The sequence below is a fragment of the Cinclus cinclus genome, chromosome Z (assembly GCF_963662255.1).
Source record: "Cinclus cinclus chromosome Z, bCinCin1.1, whole genome shotgun sequence".
In the NCBI taxonomy this organism is placed as follows: Eukaryota; Metazoa; Chordata; class Aves; order Passeriformes; family Cinclidae; genus Cinclus; species Cinclus cinclus.
In genome coordinates, this window is record NC_085084.1 from 68,566,069 (window position 1) to 68,586,299 (window position 20,231).

At 41.0% G+C, this 20,231-nt stretch overlaps 1 protein-coding gene across 3 annotated transcripts; it reads right to left on the bottom strand.

The window, feature by feature from the left end:
* Positions 1-600: 600 nt before the first annotated feature.
* On the bottom strand, positions 601-20,017 carry SNX18 (sorting nexin 18). Of its 3 annotated transcripts, none has more exons than XM_062513572.1 (3): positions 19,838-20,017; positions 18,472-19,747; positions 601-854 (listed from the first exon to the last, which is right to left on the bottom strand). In XM_062513572.1, exons 1-3 carry the CDS (start codon positions 20,015-20,017, stop codon positions 601-603), a joined length of 1,710 nt encoding a protein of 569 aa, XP_062369556.1. The 3 variants fall into 3 exon arrangements, with proteins under 3 accessions (XP_062369556.1, XP_062369557.1, XP_062369555.1); XM_062513573.1 differs by having other exon boundaries at positions 18,472-19,735; positions 19,829-20,017; XM_062513571.1 differs by having other exon boundaries at positions 18,472-20,017.
* Between the last annotated feature and the right edge of the window lie 214 nt (positions 20,018-20,231).

The following is a 20,231-nucleotide window of genomic DNA, read 5'->3' on the forward strand; positions in this document are numbered from 1 at the left end:
TAATGAAAGTACTTGCTATGCAAACTGGATGGCAGCTGATTTTTTCCCAGTCAGTGTGAGGTTTCATCATCAATTCCTGTAATAGGTATTAACCCTTCATTCATTTTATCATAAAAATGTGACTTACTAGAAAAGGAATAGAGTCTAAAGGCACAGAATCACATAGCTGCTCTAGTAGGAGTCTGTAAACAGAGAACTGTTTGAAGTTAGGAAATCCAAATCTAGGAAAGTAAAAAGGCATCTGAAGCAGGCTTTTATTTAGCCAACTTCCTTAAATACCCGAAGGGTTTTGAGGTCTAAGAAGTATGCACTAAAATACTGTATTTCAAAAAGCAATAAGGCAAATAGTATACTCATTATTTCAAAAAAGCTACAATGGTGTAGGCATACACAGTATAACTTAGTTACAATGCGTGGTACTGTTTCTACTACATAGCCCTATAATTGTTTCCTTTCTACATAATGGGAGCTTAAACCGGGGTTCCAGGTGAACACAAACCCATCCTTGTACCGCCATCTACCACTGGCAACAGCTCTTCAGCAGCATTTGCTTTGCTGCCTAGGTCATATTCATGCTGAACAAAGTTCACAAATCAGAGACTAAACACTGTCGTACTTGTGAAGAGCTTCTTCTAGCTTTTGTGTCACTTTTTGAAAAAAGAGTATTTGCTGTTGCAAGAAATGCTGCATCTGTGATTTAAAGTCCCTCACACGAATTTTGTGGAAATGATTAATTTCAGCAAGGGTTGCAAAAGAAATAATGTTACAACGTTCTTGAATGCCCTCAGCTTTTTGGAGTTCCATCTTCCCCTCTTCCACGTGCCGCTTACTCTCCTTTACTTTGGTAAGGGCTCCTGTGTAAAGAACAAAATGAAACAGTTGAACTGTGAGGACCATGTAAACTCGACTACTGAACTTTAACAAGTGATTTAATAACAACAAGGATTTGTATAAGGCTTATTCTCAGTGTATTTATAGGTGTGCATACACATATGTGTGAATGAAAAGGAATTAAACAAAAAGTTTTTCATGTAAGAAAAATCACAAACCAGTGGAACCTGTGTAAAAAATAAAACTCAACACTTTTTTAAAGCTAAAGCATTCAAAAGTTACTAAAATATCCTATTTTCCAACCTTAAAAATAAGATTGTGTCTTTCAGAGAATTGGCAATCACTGTATCAGTAGAAGAGTTAATAAAAGCGCGAGAAAACTAGTCTGATCAATTAAAGCCTAATAAATACCAGAAAAATTACTTTGTTAAGAACTGGATATGTGAAATATCCCTTTTCCCAATCATTGTGAAGTATCAAAAGTATATCATAGTACACAAAATCTTGTCAATACATGTTTTTGCTTTTACACCTGAGATATCCCAAAACTAATTACTGATTACTAGAGAATCTAAAAGTTTATCTCAAAGTCACAGATGCCCAGGTAGACCTTACGCTTACACAGTGCAGTAAAAGGTAATAGAAAAGCAGAGTTACAAAACTGACAATTCTCCCATCCAAATACCTAATTGAGGCACAAGCATCCTACAAAAGCAAAGTATCATACTAAACACATCTACCCAAAGAAGACCCATAAAATGATAGAATACCAAGATACATCTTAAGACATTCATCTAATTGGACTCAATTTCACACAGAGCAACTTCTTTGCCTTAAATATTACATACTTATTTTATTCATATAACTAAACCAAATCAGACTAGTACAGCTTTTATCACCTCACTACATTCTTGTTTCTTTAAATATCTGTAATGTCGTAACTCTCCTTTCAGATTACACTTCTGACATGTGACTAAAGTGTGCTACCTGAAGGCCAAGGGCAGTGTCTGTCTTGCGGGGCTGCAAGGCAGAGCCAGTGTTCCTCACCTTCCTGGCTCCCATGGCATGACAGCCTTAGGAGCTTGACCTCATCATCTTCAGCCTGGCCCCAGAAACACCACTGAAAAACCTTTTCCACAAGCAGTGGTGCCAGCAGGGAGACTGTGCCAGAAGATCTGTGTATTGTCCTCTAAGGAATAAGGGATCTGTGAGATAGGGTATGATCTGAAAAACACTTAATTCCTTCTCCTACAAAAAGAACTCTTCTTTCAACAAATTTTGGCTTAGCAAAAAATTTTTCTGCAATCTGTGGGCATGACAGGAATCCATGCACAGCTGTGAAAAACTGAAATTCAGAATTTACTGGAAGCCAGATGTAGCTGGTTAAATAAACATGGCAACTCTTCAGTTGTGATGTGGGAAACAGCTTTCGATGTTACTTCTAAAATGACCAAACTGGAAAAGAAATACTGAAATTCACAACATCAGCAGCTGGAACCATAATTAAGCTCTGGAGCATGTATAATCTTCAGATAATTTTACACCAATAAAAAACATACATTACTAAACATGACTGTCCTCCAGACCAGATATACTATGCAATTTTTTGGGGAGGGGAGGGGAGATTTTTAATTAGTGAAGGAATCCAGTGAGTAAAGTACAGTACAATCATCAACACTGCTTTATTAATGCATATTGATTGTACTGGTCCTGTAGTGGAATTTCCTTTAAAACCTGGACAGACCATATCCAGATGTCAGCAATAAATGACAAAGCTCACACATATGCTTAAGTATAAAGCTATACTTTCATATTGTTTGAGGGGTTTTTTTTTTAAATGCCTTTAAATGAAGCTTTTAATTATTAGTAATATGATTAACATTAAAATAACTACATAGAGGGGAAATTTTACCTTATTTTAGGACAATCAAAGAATTCTGCCTAAACACAGAGAAAAAAACCCCCAAACACACGTGCTTTACTTCAAGAAGAAATTAATTATTTGTTTTAAAATGTAATTTTTAAGCTGTTCATCATCTACTGAAGTTTGCAAGACTTAGTTTAGCAAATCCAAGGAAAAAACATGATTAGTTCTCATGGCTTTGAAAGCAGCTTAAGTAACAAAAACCCCCAAATTTTCTCCTAACACCTTTCCATAATTTACACTTTTTGTATTTTAATCTATGTGAGCAAAAGTCTGAGCTGGAACAGAGATGTACTAATGTGGAAGGTTCAGTGATTCATCCTATAGTGAGCAGGAAAACAGGGAACTGGGGACTGGAGAGCAGCCTCTCGTGCACACCCCTCTTGAAGAGAAGGGTCTTGTGCAGAGATGCCTCCCTACCTCTAATAATTCCCAGCTCATAACTCTGGACCTGCTGCACCCCAGGCTGTACACCATGTACTCCTCCAATTCCATGCTTCCAAATCAATCCATCACACTCAGTGCCTAACCCAGCACCTCACAGATCCTGCTGCTACCCCTGTGGGATGCTGGGATAAGCAAGGCCTACTAGTCTAGAAACCTGCAGAAGCTTCTTGTGGTTTCTGCTTTTAGTTATGTGAATACCTAGTATTGGTTTGGGCAATCAAAAAAACCACGATGTATTAAAAAAAAAGAAAAGGCTGAATCACAGCAGCCCAAGAAATGGCTAAAACATATTTTAGGAAAAAGAAATAGAAGGAGCCACCTCCCAGTGCATATTTGCTCGAGGAAGCCTCCTGCAGAGTACCTGCCTGGGATAAATATACACCAGTGCACTGTTCCCAGAGTGATGGAATACATTAAAAAAAAAACAAAACTTGGGCTTTTTTTCAATCCAGATGTACAGATTTTGTTCAATCTTGCTCATGCCTTTAAAGACCTTCTGCAGGACCACTTTCTAGTGATCAGGACTAGCTTTCAAAGAAGCAAAGAGGGCCTGGATTTAAAATTATGCAAAAAACTGCAACATCTATTTCTGTTCTTAAAGGTGGGGGAAAGCTTATATGAATGCTATTTGTCATTGGCCAAAGCCTTACAGTAAACAGACTTGAATGCTCACTGCCACTAAGAATTTAAAAGAGACTCAGATTTCAGACCCTGTTTTGAAATATGACACTTTTAACAAGGGACATTTGTGCTAGCAAAATTTGTACTAGTGTATTGTGCTAGAAGCCAAGAAAACTGGGACAATGTAGAATTCTCAACAGAAATAATTAATTTCAAGCCATAAAACACAGTGTACTAACAGCAACTTAAATGGATGCTGAGGAGGTATGAGGAAAAAAAGAAGTGTATGAGACAGTAAGCTAGTCATGCAAATATGAGATTGCTATAAGGTAGGAAGAAAGATATACATTCAGGAAAAAACCATCCTGAACCTGAAAGCACTTAGATTGTTTGACCCAAACCTATTTTCACATCATCCACAGTTTTATTCTAGTAACAAACATTTTCAGATTGCATGAAATGTCAGCTAAGGATGGGTATGGACCCATAAACTGAAATCTCCCTGCACACAGGAAGCACATCTGTACTCCTATGAACCCATGCTGATGTTTATGTGTCTCCAAGTCCAAGTTGCAGCCTGCAATGTGGCCAGAAGGAAGAAGTTTTGGGGAACCCATCTTGCATACTGCAATCCAGACTGCTTTTCACTCAACTCGTCTTCCTAGGAAGGCAGGCCTGCCCTGTGCCACAATCGGAAGCCAAAGAGCTGAGACACCTGCTAAGGATGTACTATATTCCTTTTTCCACCTCTTCTCAAAACACCCAAACATCAGCTCTTGAGTGCTGCATGGAACAAGCGAGTTAAAAATCAGCTGTGTCCAAAGCTACCCACCCACACAAAGAATATTTCAGGGCAGGAGCCCTTTTTTTGCTCTCTATTTGCAATGTTTACTACAATGACATCTGCTTTATGGCAGGGCTTGCTCCATTCTTAAAAAACACTTAACAGTACATTGCTGTAGCAGCAGCAACTGAACTGTGTACAGTAATGCTGCACATGGGTGAAACACAAAGAAACATTAGTTCAACACTGCTGAACACAGCACCTGAAGCAGTGGCAAACACCTCTTGAAGTCACTGGGGTCTGAAATTCAGTTTGCCTCAAGATCCCTTAACTCTCCAATATATCAAAGTCATCAGTATCTCACTCCAAAATATTCAGCTTGAAAACTCACCTGTAAGAGCCAGCAGGTTTATTTTTTATACCATATAATTGTAATGTCTTTATCACTGCAGCTATTAAAGTATCTCTTTCACATCAGTTATGAATTATACTAAAACAGAGCAAATACTTTTTTTTACAATCTCTCAGCAGCTGTACCTCAGAAATCTTGTGCAAATAAAATTATCTGTGCAGTAAATATTTCATCTCTCTATAATCAGCAAGGTACAAAATAGCATTTAATGTAATACTTACTGAAGTTAAAACAACATGCATTTCTACACCATTCATCTGTCCAGAATATTAAACACTCTAATAGGATGCATGATGTGTCCTTCAAAGAACCTTAATGAAGAGAGAGCTTTGAACATGTCAAACAACTCCCTTTACTTTTCTTATAAGAAATCTAAGAAACCATTTCTAATGGAAAAGGAAAAAACATATTCATGATGCTGCTTTCATAAAAGATGTAAAAGCAGATAATGTTCTGTAAAAGCAGAAATATTTTCTTTTTCCTTACTTAATGATGAAATTATTTAACTACAGATCTTTGCTTAAAGATTTGAAAAAGCAAACTCTGGGTAGCTCACGTGCATGGAAACATTTCTAATCCAGCAGAGTGCCGCCAGAACAAGTTGGTTTACATGGTTGTCTCTTACTCCAGATCTAGCAAAGATGTTGTTACAAGATGTCTCAAATGACTAATCCAATAAAAGAATGCAAGTGGCCTGGGGAGAGAGACGATGCCTCAGCTTTATCAGTGGCTTAGCTATGTGATCCAGGTCAGCCCTGGGTGACACAATCATTAGCCCCAACACAAGGAAAACTGCAGAAGCATTTCATGCGTGTCCTGGTTTCAGCTAGAGTAATTTCTTCTCAGTACTGTTACAGTGCTGGGTTTTGGATTCTGAATGAGAATGGTGTTGATAACACTCTGATGTTTGGTTTTTACTAAGGCGTGCTTATTCCAAGTCAAGGTCTTTATTTTCCTCCCTCCTCGTCTCATGTTCTGCCAAGCAGGAGGTGCACAAAAGGAAACTGGAAGGGAGCATAGTTGGGCAGGCAACTGGAACTGACCAAAGGAATGTTCCACACCACAGAAGTCATGCCCAGGATATAAACTGGGTGGAGTGTCTTGGGGTGACTATGATGCTTCTATCCCCAATTGTCTGTTGTGTTGGTGTTGAATATTGAGTTCTGCAGCTTTAAGGCTGGTTCCAGGAGTGAACAGGAAAGAAGAGGTGCAGAGTTTGTATTCAGAGACTGCACTTGCTCCCCCACATCCTTCACATAAACTGTGCTGTCTGCAGTAGACAGCAGGAGAAAACTCTCTTTTACTCTATTTTCTGGCTAGGTGAAGCAGAAAAACTCCCTGAACTGTGTTTCCCCCCCCGCCCCCCCCCCCCTTTTTTTTTTTCTTGGAATTGTTTGAACCTGCTCAGGACTGAAAACCCAGAGGAGCACCAGGAGCTCACACCTGTGTCCCACCAGGCCTGGCCTGGGCTGTGACATTTTTCAGCTCTGGAGGGACTGAGAACAGCCTCAGTGAGCTGGGCTGCAATGCATGGAAAGGATTGCTGAATCTGTCATCTCTTCAGAGCAGCAAAAGATTTTGTGTTGGAAAGTACTTTGCCTGTTAAATAAACAGGTTTTTTTCCACTTCTCTACAAATAAATATTTTCCAAAATCAGTTAAAAAAGGAACTACTTTCCTAAAAAAACCCCATTCAGAAGTTTTCTCCCAAATTTGCCCTAAACCCAAACAGGGAGTTATCTGGAAGCACAGCAGATCTGGGTTTGGGGAGTCCAGCATCAGTCAGTGGGTGGTGAGCAGTTGCATTGTGCATCACCTGTTTGTTTCCTTTTTATGATCACCATTATTATTTACCATTATTACTGCATTTTCCATTAGTATCAATTATTAAATTGTTCTTATCTCAACACAGAAGCTTTACTTCAAGTCTCCTCCCCATTTCACTGAGGTTGGGGTGGGGGGAGAGAGAAGAAGGAGTTGAGTGAGTGATTGTTCAGTGCCTGATTTCCAGCTGTGCTCAAACCATGACAATGAGATAACACACTGTGTGAAATCCAACTCTGAAAAAAACCCCAAACTTCTCCCTCTCAATTGAAACAGTTTGCAACAGAACAGATTTTGCTACACTGACAGATTATTTTCTTAAGAATGCTCTGAGCACTGATTAACAAAAGAAGCCTACATTGAGATTCTGCAAATTCTTTACATTTTCTGGCCAAGATTTTTAATAGGACTCTGCCTGAAATTAAAACCAGAAGACTTTTTCAGTAGAAACTGAACTAAAAGAAATGTCAAAGGGAAAAAAGTACCATTACACTTATTAATATTGGAATAAACTGCTTTTTAAAAAATCCAGTTTCACAGTTCTACACTGAAAAAAGCAAGTGATTTTCAAAACCAAAGGCAAAATTCTGCCACTTGCTTTTGGTAAATACCAACACAATAGTTTTCAAACCCAGTCTTGACATTTAAAAGATTATATTCTTCTCCTTAAGGGCACAAAACCATTTTAACAACATTCCCTTTTCTATAGTAAAATATCAGAAGTATAAAATTACATACAACAAACTGCAATTACTTTAGTATTACAGAGATTTCTGTAGGTACATGAAAACGGCTATAATGCTTTTAGAACTGCAGCCTAACCATAGTTAAAGAACTGAACTTTGTTTTTCATTATTTTGCTGCCCATTGCTCAAAAGAAGCCCAGATAACATAATAGTATCCTGTAAATTTAGGTTTATAAATTACAGCGCTCTGTTGACATCTAGATCAACACTGACTGACTACAGAGTTATTAAAATCAGACATAATTATTTGTTCTTTCAGTTACCTTGTTGCAGCTTTCATTAAAAAACACATTCTTCAGTTCAAAATGAAGTAACTTTTTTATCTCTACAACTCAGGACCTCACACACAAAACAGTCTTTGCTAGATATTTGAGAATGTTAATTAGCTGTAATCTCATCTATGGTATAAATTTATAAATTGATTTAATCAAAATAAACCAAATTAAGAATTATGCTAGAATGAACAGTGTAAAATGTCAATTTTTCAAAACTACCAGGGTTACTGGGAGTCTAACTGATGTCTAACTGATATTTTTAAATTTTTAAATAATATTATTATTAAGATCTGATTAGACTCATTGAGCATAGATCTGTCATTGTACACACACAGAAGAAGAGCATATAGAGCTGATTTATTTATTCAAATCTACAAGGACTGTAATCGTACCTGTGCATGTTCAGAGAGTGTAAAAAGATCACACTACTGCAATATATTTAAATCTCCCCATTGTCAATGTACATTTGAGTTCCAGAGTACCCCAGAGGAATCTATAAGCTTTGGTGTGAACCACCTCCAGTACAAATGTTTTGCTGGGCCCCACTACACCACACTGCTATGTGAACAGACGCCACAACTTGCCTTTGGAGGAGCTGATCGCAGAAAATGAGAACAGCACAGTCCAGTAAATGAAATAAACAGAATTACCATTTTAATGCATCTACCGCCTACATAATGCCATTGCCAAAATTTTGAAAAACTCCAACAAAACACAATGCTAGGTAGCCACACAGAAAAAATATGTGTAAAATTAGATTAATATTTTCTATTCAAATCTTGAATGCAGAGATGTTACAACTGTTATCTTTTGATGTATTGTACACTAGCAGTCTTCTAAGCAAACAAATGACCTTATTTTAGGCACTAAAGCATGTTTAAACTGTGTTTGTGGATAGTTTAAACTTTACAAGTGCCTACAGTGAAGTCTGAAAGGAAGCCCACCATCATTTGACAATAAAATCCAGTTAAACTATGTGTACAGCTGTCTATTATTGCAAATGTAATATTTTGCACCACAGCCTGAGAGGCAAATGCTAACTAATGGCAGGTTTGCCCAGTTCTATGGGACTCTGTACTTTTTGGCACTCACATTTACCATTTAAAAGTATTTCTTTGGTATGGTTTCAGCTGGCAGTGCAGACTAGGGGGACAGAAAAGAGTGAAACATAAACTAGGCTGTTCACCAGAACACAGTACATTTGCCCCTTAGAAAGTTAGCCATGTTTTTCAGGACAACACTTGAAAATGTAAGCAACTGCAATTTGCAGAAGTACCAAGATGAAACCTTTCAGCCATTTTTAGTACTCCTCATTAGTTTATATCTAACTGGGGCATCAAACAAGTTTACAGTTTGGTCATCACAGGTTTTGAACACTATTTTTTTTCTAATTAGGATGCTAGGAACAAGCATTTTATGTAAGAAAGATGCTACAGATTTTTAGCAGCTTTTGTAAACGTCCTGTTCATACTGCTGACTTCAAGACAACAACCATCAGAAATCATGCTGTCAATGGACAAAAGAAATTAATTTTCAGTAGAAATGGTTAACAACAAATGAGCAGAAATGTCTCCTCCTCCTCTCCAAAATGGATATAAGCACTATTACATTAAATGCTGATTTCTTTCAAAATTTTTGTAAGATTCAGGGGATGTGGATGGACAGGGGAAGACAGGTAACGCTGTGTATCAACATCCATACACTACTACTGAGAGAAGTAAATATAAATGCAAGTTCCACTGGCTCTTACATCACTGCTTTATTGGGGTACAATGAAACACCTGCTTTTCGATGTTGTTTTCTGTGGAGGCTAAAAGGGAAGCAAAGAACAAATACAACTTAGAGTGTTTGCTTGTCTATTATCACCTGCTTAGCTCTACTACTGTCCTAAGATAAGCAAATAAAACATGCATAAGCAGTTTAACATAAATTCATACGAAAAGAGTCAAGATGCAAATCAAATGCAGATACTGGTTTACTTTATCCTAGTACCCATTAACTGCACTCTCTTAGTGTTGCAGTTTCTCTGTAAGAACAAAAAGAAGCAGAATTCCTGTTGGAGAAAAAAATACTCAAGGCAAGCCATTGTTAATGCAACCAACTGCATTATATGTTATATAATACAAAAGCAGAACATGTGAAAATTATAATATAATGGTATATTCACATAATTTTAAAAAAAAGCTTCTTTAATATACTGCTAGTAAGGCAGCATAGCTATTCATCCATATAAAGATTCAAAATCACAAAAAATCTAAAAAAATTTAGAATAATAGGTTGCTTTTTACCATCAGACAACAAAGCAATGCAAACTCCAAATCACAGGATGAACCTGCTTTTCACATTGTTAATGAATGAACTGCATATAAGCATAAAAGGGGTAGCTTAGTTCATTATGATTACAGAAGTTGTCCACCCATGATGTGTACCTACTTAAAACAAAGGCTGAAAACAACACACTTCTTCCTGTTCTGCTACGGTAACCACCCAAAATCACTGGCAAGAATTGAACAGATTGTTTAAATGTTGGTGGATTGTTTGGGGTTTTTCTCCCTTTAAGTCCTCATGGCTATCATGAAAGATACCAACAAGATTGCATAAGAAAGCATGTAGCATTTGTTTACTCTAGTCTGCTGATAAGGCTCATGTTTGGGGACTCAGCCAAATATAATTTCCTAATTTTTCAATCAAAATTTTCAAATTTCAATTTTCAAATTCTGTGCTATTTGAATCAGGCAATTTCAAATACATAAGGTACCAACTGGATAAGTTTATACAGTTTGCACTTACTGACTTGGCATTTCAACTGTTCAAACAAAGTCTAACAATGAAGTCATGGAAAGATGTGGGAAAGGCTGAAACTTGTCCTTGTTTCAAAGGTGACTTACAAACAAAAAAGTCAGTCAACTTGTTTGTTTTTGATAACGTGCTAACAAAGAACTGGAAGAGCTCTGGGAGCTTCTTTCCATTTCTTGTCTACCAATGTCTTCTGTGTTTGGATGTAAGCCCTATCAGCCAGACTAGGAGCACCCAGAGCTTCAGGAGAACCATCCCACTATACAGAATATTCATATGTCTCTCAAAAGGCATTACTTTTTTTGAAATAGAATGACTTCCTCTTTCTACAATATAAATTTTAAGTCTTCAATGCCTACACTGTTCTGCTACTCTAGTTGCTCACAGGGCCATTGCAGTAAAGGCCTTAATGCTTGTGGTGAGCACATAGTATGGGGTATTTTCTGTGATCTGACTAGAAAACTGATGCAAATTTATACTTATTTAAATATGCACTTGCCTGTAGTCAAACCTAGACGTGTGAGCTCCAATCAAAACCTCTCCTGTTAGGACTAAGTGGGTAGAAAAGACAGACTTTCTGGTGTGCAGTCTCTCCCACGGAAGGAACAGCTATGGTCCTCCTCTGATACCATCAAGTTTTGAAAAAAAAAACCAACCCACTGGTGCTTTATTAGCCATGAGATATGTCTCTATTACTGAAGGTGTATGACAACAGACTAATTTCAAAAGGTAATGGGACAAAGACCCATTATACAACAGCATGAAACTCACTCCCCTAGAAAGCCACAGAGATTGTGGAGGAGCAGAAAAGAAGAAAGAACCACACATTAAGAAGACCCATATATCTTTCAGATAGAGCATAGAAGTCCTTTTTTTTTTCTCTTCCTGTTTAATTTTCTTCAGATAAAGCCATTGCTCAATTTTAGTTGTTTACTCCTGTCCTCTGACTTCACACCAACTAAGGCAGCTGTAATTTTATACAGTTTCTAAATGTGAAGATTCTTTCACATTTTAGCTCCATGTCCTTAAGGTTACCTTCAAATATTGTGAGACAACACTAGGTAATGCAGCAGCAAGCAGTGTTACATCACCACTGTAACAGCTATGGGGTAGCTGACATGACAAAAAAATAGAAGTCATCCTGGAGTAGTACATCCTTTCTTATCAAAACTCTTACACAGATGAAATGCCCGTCTCTTTTTACTCCTGCAAGGGTCATCTGGCTAGGATTACATGCCTAACTCTTACCCAGCAGCTACTTGAGTTGAAGCCCATGCAAAGTCTATGCATCTGAGGGACAGAGGAGATAAAAACCATAAAAGGTGAATGAAAGGGAAAACAGTGATGAGAAAAACCATTTCTGCACAACAAATTGAAGAGCTTAGGAAGTAAACACGAGAGAAAAGCACTGCTTTTATACTGTGATGAAAGGTTTTAGGTGCCAATATTAACCAGTCTGATTTAGTCATTAATTCAAATACCACTTCTTCCCCCTGGGGGGGAGAAGGAAATAGAAAATGTTAGAGAGTTCCAGGTTTTAGTGCTGTTTGGTTTTCTGGTGCTTTAAATTTTGATGCATTTCCATCTGGATGGATTTTTCACCTACATTCTAAAAATACAACAAGTGCATTCTTTAAAGCCTATGTCTGGAATTAAGTTTCCTTCAGGTAAATAAGACAATTTGTCTTATTTTAATTTTCACAAACAGTGACCAAGAAACAATCATTCAGGTATTTTTAAAAATAAATCTCTTAAATTCTGGCATGGAAGGGAAATGGAATTGCCTGTACTGTATCTCAGGAAACATTTAGACCACCTTTTCAGATCTCTTTTGCAAAATCCATAACCAGAAGTTTGTCAATTATTAACATCATAATGTCAAGAGAGAAGAAATCTGGAAAGCAAAGATGAAACATCATGTTTCATCAGAAATCACAAGAGGCCAATTATAGTAATTCCTGAAACAAAACCTGAAAGAAAGAAATCCAAAATGTACCCAACTTCTCTACTCTCACTAAGCAAATATGAGAGCCAGACAAGAATGAGCTAGGATACTAGCATACGCTGCCTCCAATTCCCACAAGTGCATGAATTTTCTGAACCTGAACTTGCAAGGGCCTGCAGTGAGCATTTGTGTTGAAGATTACAGAACTAGGAAGATTGCATCAAGTTGAGCGAAGCTTTAGCAATTAATATGTAGAAATTATTTCACCAAGAATACCTACAGAATTTCCCCAAGCAGACCTTAAATGCATTAAAGATGCATAAATGGTACTATCCATTACAAATGGGAAGCTGCCTTACTTCTCAAAATTAAAAAAAACAGAACCAGTATTTCTTGAAAGATACACCAGTTCTGCAATAGAAAATTACAAAATGCAGCTTAGTTTTTTGAGCCTCTGGTACTTATTATCATTCTTCTGCAAATGATTTGCCAGAGGCTAAAGAAAACTGTGCACAAGTGTATCTGTCTAATACGTATCTTCCATTCCAAAACCCCATGTATACACCCAAATATTTTCATCCAAGCGCATTTATCCACAAGGGGTTGAGGGCTAGATTTATGAAAGTATTGGGGTGTTTAGAAGCTTGAGACAACATTCTGCCATTGTCTATCTCATCCAGGCGCCAGTTTTCCCATATCACTTAGTTTTCCAAGCAAAATGTATAGAAAAACAAGTTGTTGTAAGGGACAAATGCCATATGCTCTATGCCAGCCTCAGTAGGACTCTCAACCCAAGAATTTCCAGATGGAAATGTGATGTTTCCTACTGGGCACGGCTCAATTGAATGACTCAAGAGACCTGGACTAGGGTGCATATGAAACCAAGAAAGGTCTCAAAACACTGACCTGTTGATCCTTGACTGGCATGTGGTACAGAAATGCTTAAATACTTCTCTGTCTCTCCTGTAGCAGGAACTTTAACTCTTCCTTCCCTACAGAAAATGCCTTAAACACTAGGAACTTGAGATGTAAGAAAAGGAGTCTTGTAAAAGAAAAGAGGAAAATGAAGTCTTCTAAAGTCTCCTATTGAAGCTATTGCCATATCATAAACTGTCAATTAACAATATTAATAAGATTATGAACAATTTGAAAATATTTCCACAGTCAGCTGGTATACATTTTACACAAATTACACAAATCAGATCATATATGATGTCCTCAGCATAGATGGCAGAAAGACCTGAATCCCAAAATAATTAAAAGCACAAAAGTTCATGTATTTTCCTGGTAAGATGCAGACAAGGCAACAGCAAGGCTTACATGGCTTTGATTCTTAATTCTAGAGAAAAAGACAAAACCCGCATAGAAAGAAACTTCTATCTCTTGTCGTTATTTTGCAGAAGTTGCAGAAAGTTTTTAAACAAAACCTCATACATGCGGAGTTCTCAGTCCATAGCACTTAAAATCACATTCAGCAGCTCTTCAGATAACTGCAGTACAGCAAAAGCGTAACAGGACAAGACAGTTAAAATTACAAAATCACAGAATATGCCAAGTTGGAAGAGACCCACAAGTACCACTGCATTCAACTCTTAGCCCTACACAGGACATCCCAAGAGTCACACGAGGTGCCTAAGGGTATTGTCCAAATGCTTCTTAAAATCTGTCTGGCTTGGTGCTCAGACTATTTCCCTCCTGTGAGCCTGTTCTAGTGCCCGAAAACCGTCTGGGTGAAGAACCTCTTTCTATACTAATACCCAGCTTTGACTGCTCCTGACACAGCTCTAAGACATTCCCTTGGGTCCTATCACCAGTCACACAGATCACCACCTGCCCCTCCTCCTCCCCTCACAAGGAAACTGCAAGCTGCAACGAGGTCTCCCCTCAGTGTCCTCCAGGCTGTGCAGACCAAGTGACCTCAGTTGTTCCTCATCAGGCTTCCCCTCCGGATCCTTCAACATCCTCATGGCCCTCCTCTGGACTCTCTCTAGTAGGTAAATGTCTTATACTGCAGCACCCAGAACTGCCCCCAGCACTAGAGGTGAGGCTGCCCCAGAGCAGAGCACAGCAGGACAATCCCCTCCCTTGCCTGGCTGGTGATGCTGTCCCTGATGGCCCCAGGACACGCTTGGCCCTCCTGGCTGCCAGGGCACTACTGGCTCATGTTCAACTTGTCCTGGACCAGAACCCCAGGGCCCTTTCCATGGCACTGCTCTCCAGCCTCTCATTCCCCAATCTGTCTGTACATCCAGGGCTGCCCCATCCCAGGAGCAGAATCTGGCACCAGCCCTTGTTGAACTTCATACAGTTGATGATTGCCCATTTCTCTAATCTGTTAAGGTCTCTCTGCAGGGCCTTGCTCCCTTTGAGAGAGTCAACAGCTCCTCCCAGGTTTGTATGACCTGGGAACATGCTTAGTGTCCCTTCCAGTCCTGAATCCAAATCATGTATGAAGGTGTCAAAGAGAACTGGGCTGAGGATGGAGCCCTGGGGAACCCCAATAGTGACAGGTCCCCAGTCTAATGTCACCTCATTCACTGTAACCCTCTGTGCCCAACCCATGGACCAGTTCTCACTCATCCCATAATGTGTTTGTCCAGCTGTGAGCTGGACATTTTATCCAAAGGATACAGTGTGAGAGAGCAATGAAAGCTTTACTGAAATACAAAAATATAGTATCAGTTGGCTTCCCTTGATCAAATGTGCGGATTACCTTGTCATAAAAGGAAGACTCAATAATCAGGACTTTATTCACATGATGCTGTGCTGGGTGTATTCAAGGACTGCATTGTCTTTCAGGTGTTTTCCAATGCCTCCCAGAGTAATCTTTTCCATGATTTTACTGGGCACTGAAGAGAGATTGGCAGGCCTGTGGAAGGGGTCCTCCCTCTTCCCCTTCTTGAGAACTGGGAGAACATTTGCCAGCTTCCAGTCAGCTGGGACCTCTCAGGACTTCCAAGACTGATCAAAAATCACTGAGAGGAATTTTGTAATGACATTACCCAGCTCTTTGAGGATTCTTGGATGAAACCTATCAGGCCCCATAGATTTGCAGGGATCCAGCTTGAGCTGAGAAGGTCAAATGGGAGTTGATCATTCTCACACTCATGGTCCTCCACAGACACAGACACAGACACAGGCATGTTTTGGTACAGCCGTCTTTGCTCTTCCATTCTTCTCAGGTCCAAGGGAGTATGGTCTGGGGTTTTATCCAAAGCAAACAATGTATTTGCATTATGTAGCAAAAAAACAAACAAACAAAAAAAAAAAAAAACAAAAACCACCAAAACAAAAAAAAAGCTCTACTCCTAATTTCAGTGTTCACAATTTGAAAGGCATGACCATTTAATCAGTTTATCAGTCAGGCTGCTGCTTCTGCCATTTGTAAGGGCACTTTGGTCTCATTTTATGGCTCAATAATGTTGTACACTAGAAAATCAAACCCTTGAAGAAAGGCCTGTCAACTCTATTTTCCAGATATTTCTTATCGGAAACACGGTTTCATAGCTGTTGACTGTACTATAGACTTGTATAATCTATAGGGACAACATTATTTCTCGAAACTGGCAACAACCATCTCAGACAGTAAATTTAAAACAAAGCCTTTATGTTGCAAGAACACCAAACAGTTTATATTTTCATCTGAAGTTTACAGACTGGAATTGAAAAGCTGTACCTTTTTAAAAGTACCTCTTAAGGGTAATAAACTAGCAATATAAGGAGCGCGAAACATGACTCTCAGTCCTTCTCTAGTTTGCTCTCTTGTGACAACAATAACAAATACTCAACCCACACAACTCAGCTCCTGTCATGACCATGGAGACTCAAGAGGCCAACCTCTCAAGCCCCTGCCATATTCCTATAACTAGTATGTACCACAGATGATACTGTGAGGTGAATGGGTGATACAGCTCAGAGGTGCTGGAGCATTAATAGCTGCATGCAGGAGAGAGGGACATTTCTCCAATCTGCTCCAGGACAGCATTCTAGCCCAAAAATAACTCTATATACTTCATGCTTATGCACTGCTTTAGTTATTTACAAGAACCTTCAGCAGTTCAGCAAGGTAAACTTAACCAGTAAGTGTAAATTCAAATAGACCTACAAAAGAAATAAGGATGGTTGCACCACACATCTTATTATTCCAAATCCTCTCTTCAAAGGCTTGTCTCCAAAAATACTTCAGTGAAGACTTCCATATATAACCTTAAATCTTGAGGATGTATTATTTAAATAGTATATATAGTCTGCTGGATTTTTCCATCTAATAAAAATATCCATCCCTGTATTTTTTTCAGAAGCTTACAGATATTCCTGTTAGAAGGCAACTCACTTTAACATGCTCTGCTCCCAAGCATGAGGCATTGCCAAGGCCACTCATCACTCCAAATCTAAAATATTTTAAAGCTGTTATCAAAATACAATACCACAGCAGCTAGCAAAGCAACTCCCCAAATGTTAACCTTCACACCTCCCTTTCTTCTTCAAAGTAAAATGAAGACTGTTTAAGTTTCCACTCACAATTTTTTATAGTTGACAGCAGAATGGAAATCAGACTTTGATGCATGCAATCTTTATGAAAAGCTTATTTTCCTAAATAACAACAAATTCTGCTCTTCGTAGCGACTCTCTTTCCTCAGATGTTCTCAGCAATGCACCCCTCTGGACACCTGTCTTTTTGCTCTGTTGAAAAAACTTTTCCAACTTTTTTTTTTTTAACCAAACTTGATGTACTGTTCCAGATGCAAAACGCCTGGAAATGTCACGTAAAAACAAAAAGACTCATTTGCCCTGGGTGACAATCCACTTGGGATGCAGAACACTGCCTATTAATCTCCAAAATAATTTTCTACAAGGTCATGCATCTTTCTTTGGTAACTTATGGACACCCACTTCTGCAGAGCATATACAATGCTTTCTTGGTCTATTTTACAGCTCAAATCCCCACACCCTCCTGAACTTTGAGTTGAAAACTACAGGTAAGAAACATAACAGAAAAAAAGAATTAATGATGAACTTACCTACTTGCAATGGTAAAGAATCTATGACTATCAGTAATTTAACAGCAGAGTCTCCACATATACAGTACTACAAGCTTCTGTTTATCTGAACAAGTGCCATTAGTTATATAGCAGATTGTTGTTTTTGAGCTTCTTTCTGACATATCACAAAATACCTTAAAACTAGCAATCTGAACCTGGAAAGTGTGTTTCAGCTAGAAAGATGCTGAAAGGATAACAGGTGAGCAACATCTGTTCATGATAATAAGTGCAAAGGTTGAACAGCTCCAACTAAGAATACTGTAGCTGAACATTACTCTTTCAAAGACACCACAAGATGCTTGGCTGAACAAAGATGCCCCAGCAGCCTTAAACATCTCATCAGACTAATGCTGCAAAGCACACACCTCCAAGTACACCTTGAACAAGGTGGTCAATTACAGGAGTACCTGCATCCTCATATTACCTCATATTCATTACCTAACAGACAAGACAGTTAAGATACCTCACATACCTCAGAGTAATAGATGTTTCCATTATTTCCAGGGTTTGTAAATAAGTTCAATAATTTTTAATATACAGGCAGTTTAGTCAGACGTGGTTGCTTTCAGAGATACGCGGCAAAACACAGCAACCTCTGACCAGTAAAACTCTCAACTATGCTTAGGCCTTTGGCACAAAACAAAATTGCCACTGATGTGTCTTTTGTATTTCTAGAGAAAGTTTATCTGAATAAACACAGGAAGACTGAATACAAGGCCAGCAAACCACACACAGGGTAAATTTATACCCTGGTTCCTATACGAGGTATGCATAACACAGATTCATAAAACTTAAATTGTTTCAGAAAACACATAAGGGTCTTACCTTTCTGCACATGGATGATGTCTGGAAAGTTGGCCAAATGCCCCTGATACAGCGCTAACAAATCCATTACAGGATCTAGGTCCTGCCGGGGCTGATCAGCAAAGAGGTCCCCGATGGCATCATAGGCTTCTGCAGTGAAGGCTATGGCTTGGTTGAGGCCAGCTGAAAAGGCCTGCTGGTCCAGCTCGAATGCCTGACTGAGGCACTTGAAGGAGTGCCCCACCTTCTGGTATTCCTTCTTGAAACCAGTGACTTGTTTGCGGGCAAACTCATTGGCCGTGTGATTAAGTTGCAGGGCACTCTCATCCATCTTCTTGGTGAAGGCTTTGAAGCCATCTACCTGGCTTTCCACCTCCTGCAAGTCCAGGCTGGCCCCAGGGCCTGTGGGGACACTGATGGTCAGAAAGAAGTTGGCACCCACCATCTCATCCTTCTCAGCCTTCCGCTTGCCCTGCTTCCAGGCCTTCTCATCCGTGCTGGGACAGGTGAGGAAGTGCTGGAAGGCATCACACTGAGCCAGCACGGGGTGGCTGCACATGTGGTCCATCCACCACGCCAAGCCTTTGCGACGTTTAGAGATGAAGTCCTCCTCAAAGCGGCCAGTGGCCTGCTTCTCTGGCAAGTGGGGCACAGAGATGACAGGGAACTTCTCAGCGAGGCGCCCATAGAGCCAGTCAAAGTGCTTGTAGCGGCGGTGCACCTGCTGCCCAGTGTGGCTGGGCACCAGCTTGTAGGCGATGTAGCTCTTCATGCCCTTGAATTTGGTCTGTTTGGTGGGGTCCTCGATGGAGCACTGGAAGGGGTACGGGTTCTCTTGCCACTCGGGGCCCCTGGGGCCCAGCACCACGCACAGCTTGTCCCCGTCCTTCACGAAGCCGGACGCCTCGCCCAGCACGAAGGCCTCTCCGCCGGACTTGACGAAGGTGGAGAAGCGATTGAGATTGCGGCTCACTGTGGCCGAGCTCTTGGCGGCGCCGCCGCCGCCGGGCGGGTGCGGGTGTCCCGGCGGGTGCCCCGCGCCGCGGGGGCCCATGGAGGGCTCGGAGCGGGTGGACAGGCGGTACCGGCCCGAGGCGCCGCCGCCCGCCGCCTCGTAATCGGGGTAGGAGCTGCCCAGGGCGCCCGGCTCGTCGGCCACCGTGGAGCTGTCGTCCCAGTCATCGTCCCAGTCGTCATCGCTGCCCTGGCTGGGCTGGTAGGAGCCGCCGTAGGGCGGGAAGGGATACCCGGCGGGGGGCGGCGGGAAGGGCTCGGGCGGGGGCTGCTGCGCCGCCGGCTTGAAGGCGGCGGGGGGCGGCAGCGGCTCGAATCCGCCGACGGGGACGTTTGCGTAGCGGGCGGGCGGCGGCGGATCGGCGGCGGGGGCGCGGATCACCTGCACGTAAGAAGCCGGGAAAAGCCCGCGGTCCCCGCGGCTGTTGACGCCTTCCAGCCACCCCTCGATGTCCTGCTCGCTGCACAGGCTCAGCACCTCGTGCTCCCGGAGCGAGATCTCCCCCGGGTTCTCCGACCTGAAGTCGTACAGCGCCCGCGCCCGCAGCGCCATCGCCGCCCCCCGGGGCGCTCCCTGCGCCGCCGTCCCCTCACCGCGACTCGCTGGGCCGGGCTGCACCACCAGAGTGCCGCCGCCCTCGGGCTCCTCTTCCCGTCGGCGGCCTGCCCGGTGCCGCTCCCGGAGCCGCTCCCGGAGCCGGCGGCGGGCGCGGGGCCGGGCCGGGCGGTCCCACGTCGCCAGTTGAGCTAATCCAGAGCCGAGCGGC

Bases quoted from the DNA above. Each gene is read 5' to 3' on its own strand.
- SNX18 (XM_062513571.1), bottom strand. From the start codon at position 20,017: ATGGCGCTGCGGGCGCGGGCGCTGTACGACTTCAGGTCGGAGAACCCG. The intron at 855-18,471 runs GTAAGACCCTTA...TTCTTTACACAG, and splicing joins CATCATCCATGTGCAGAAAG to GAGCCCTTACCAAAGTAAAG.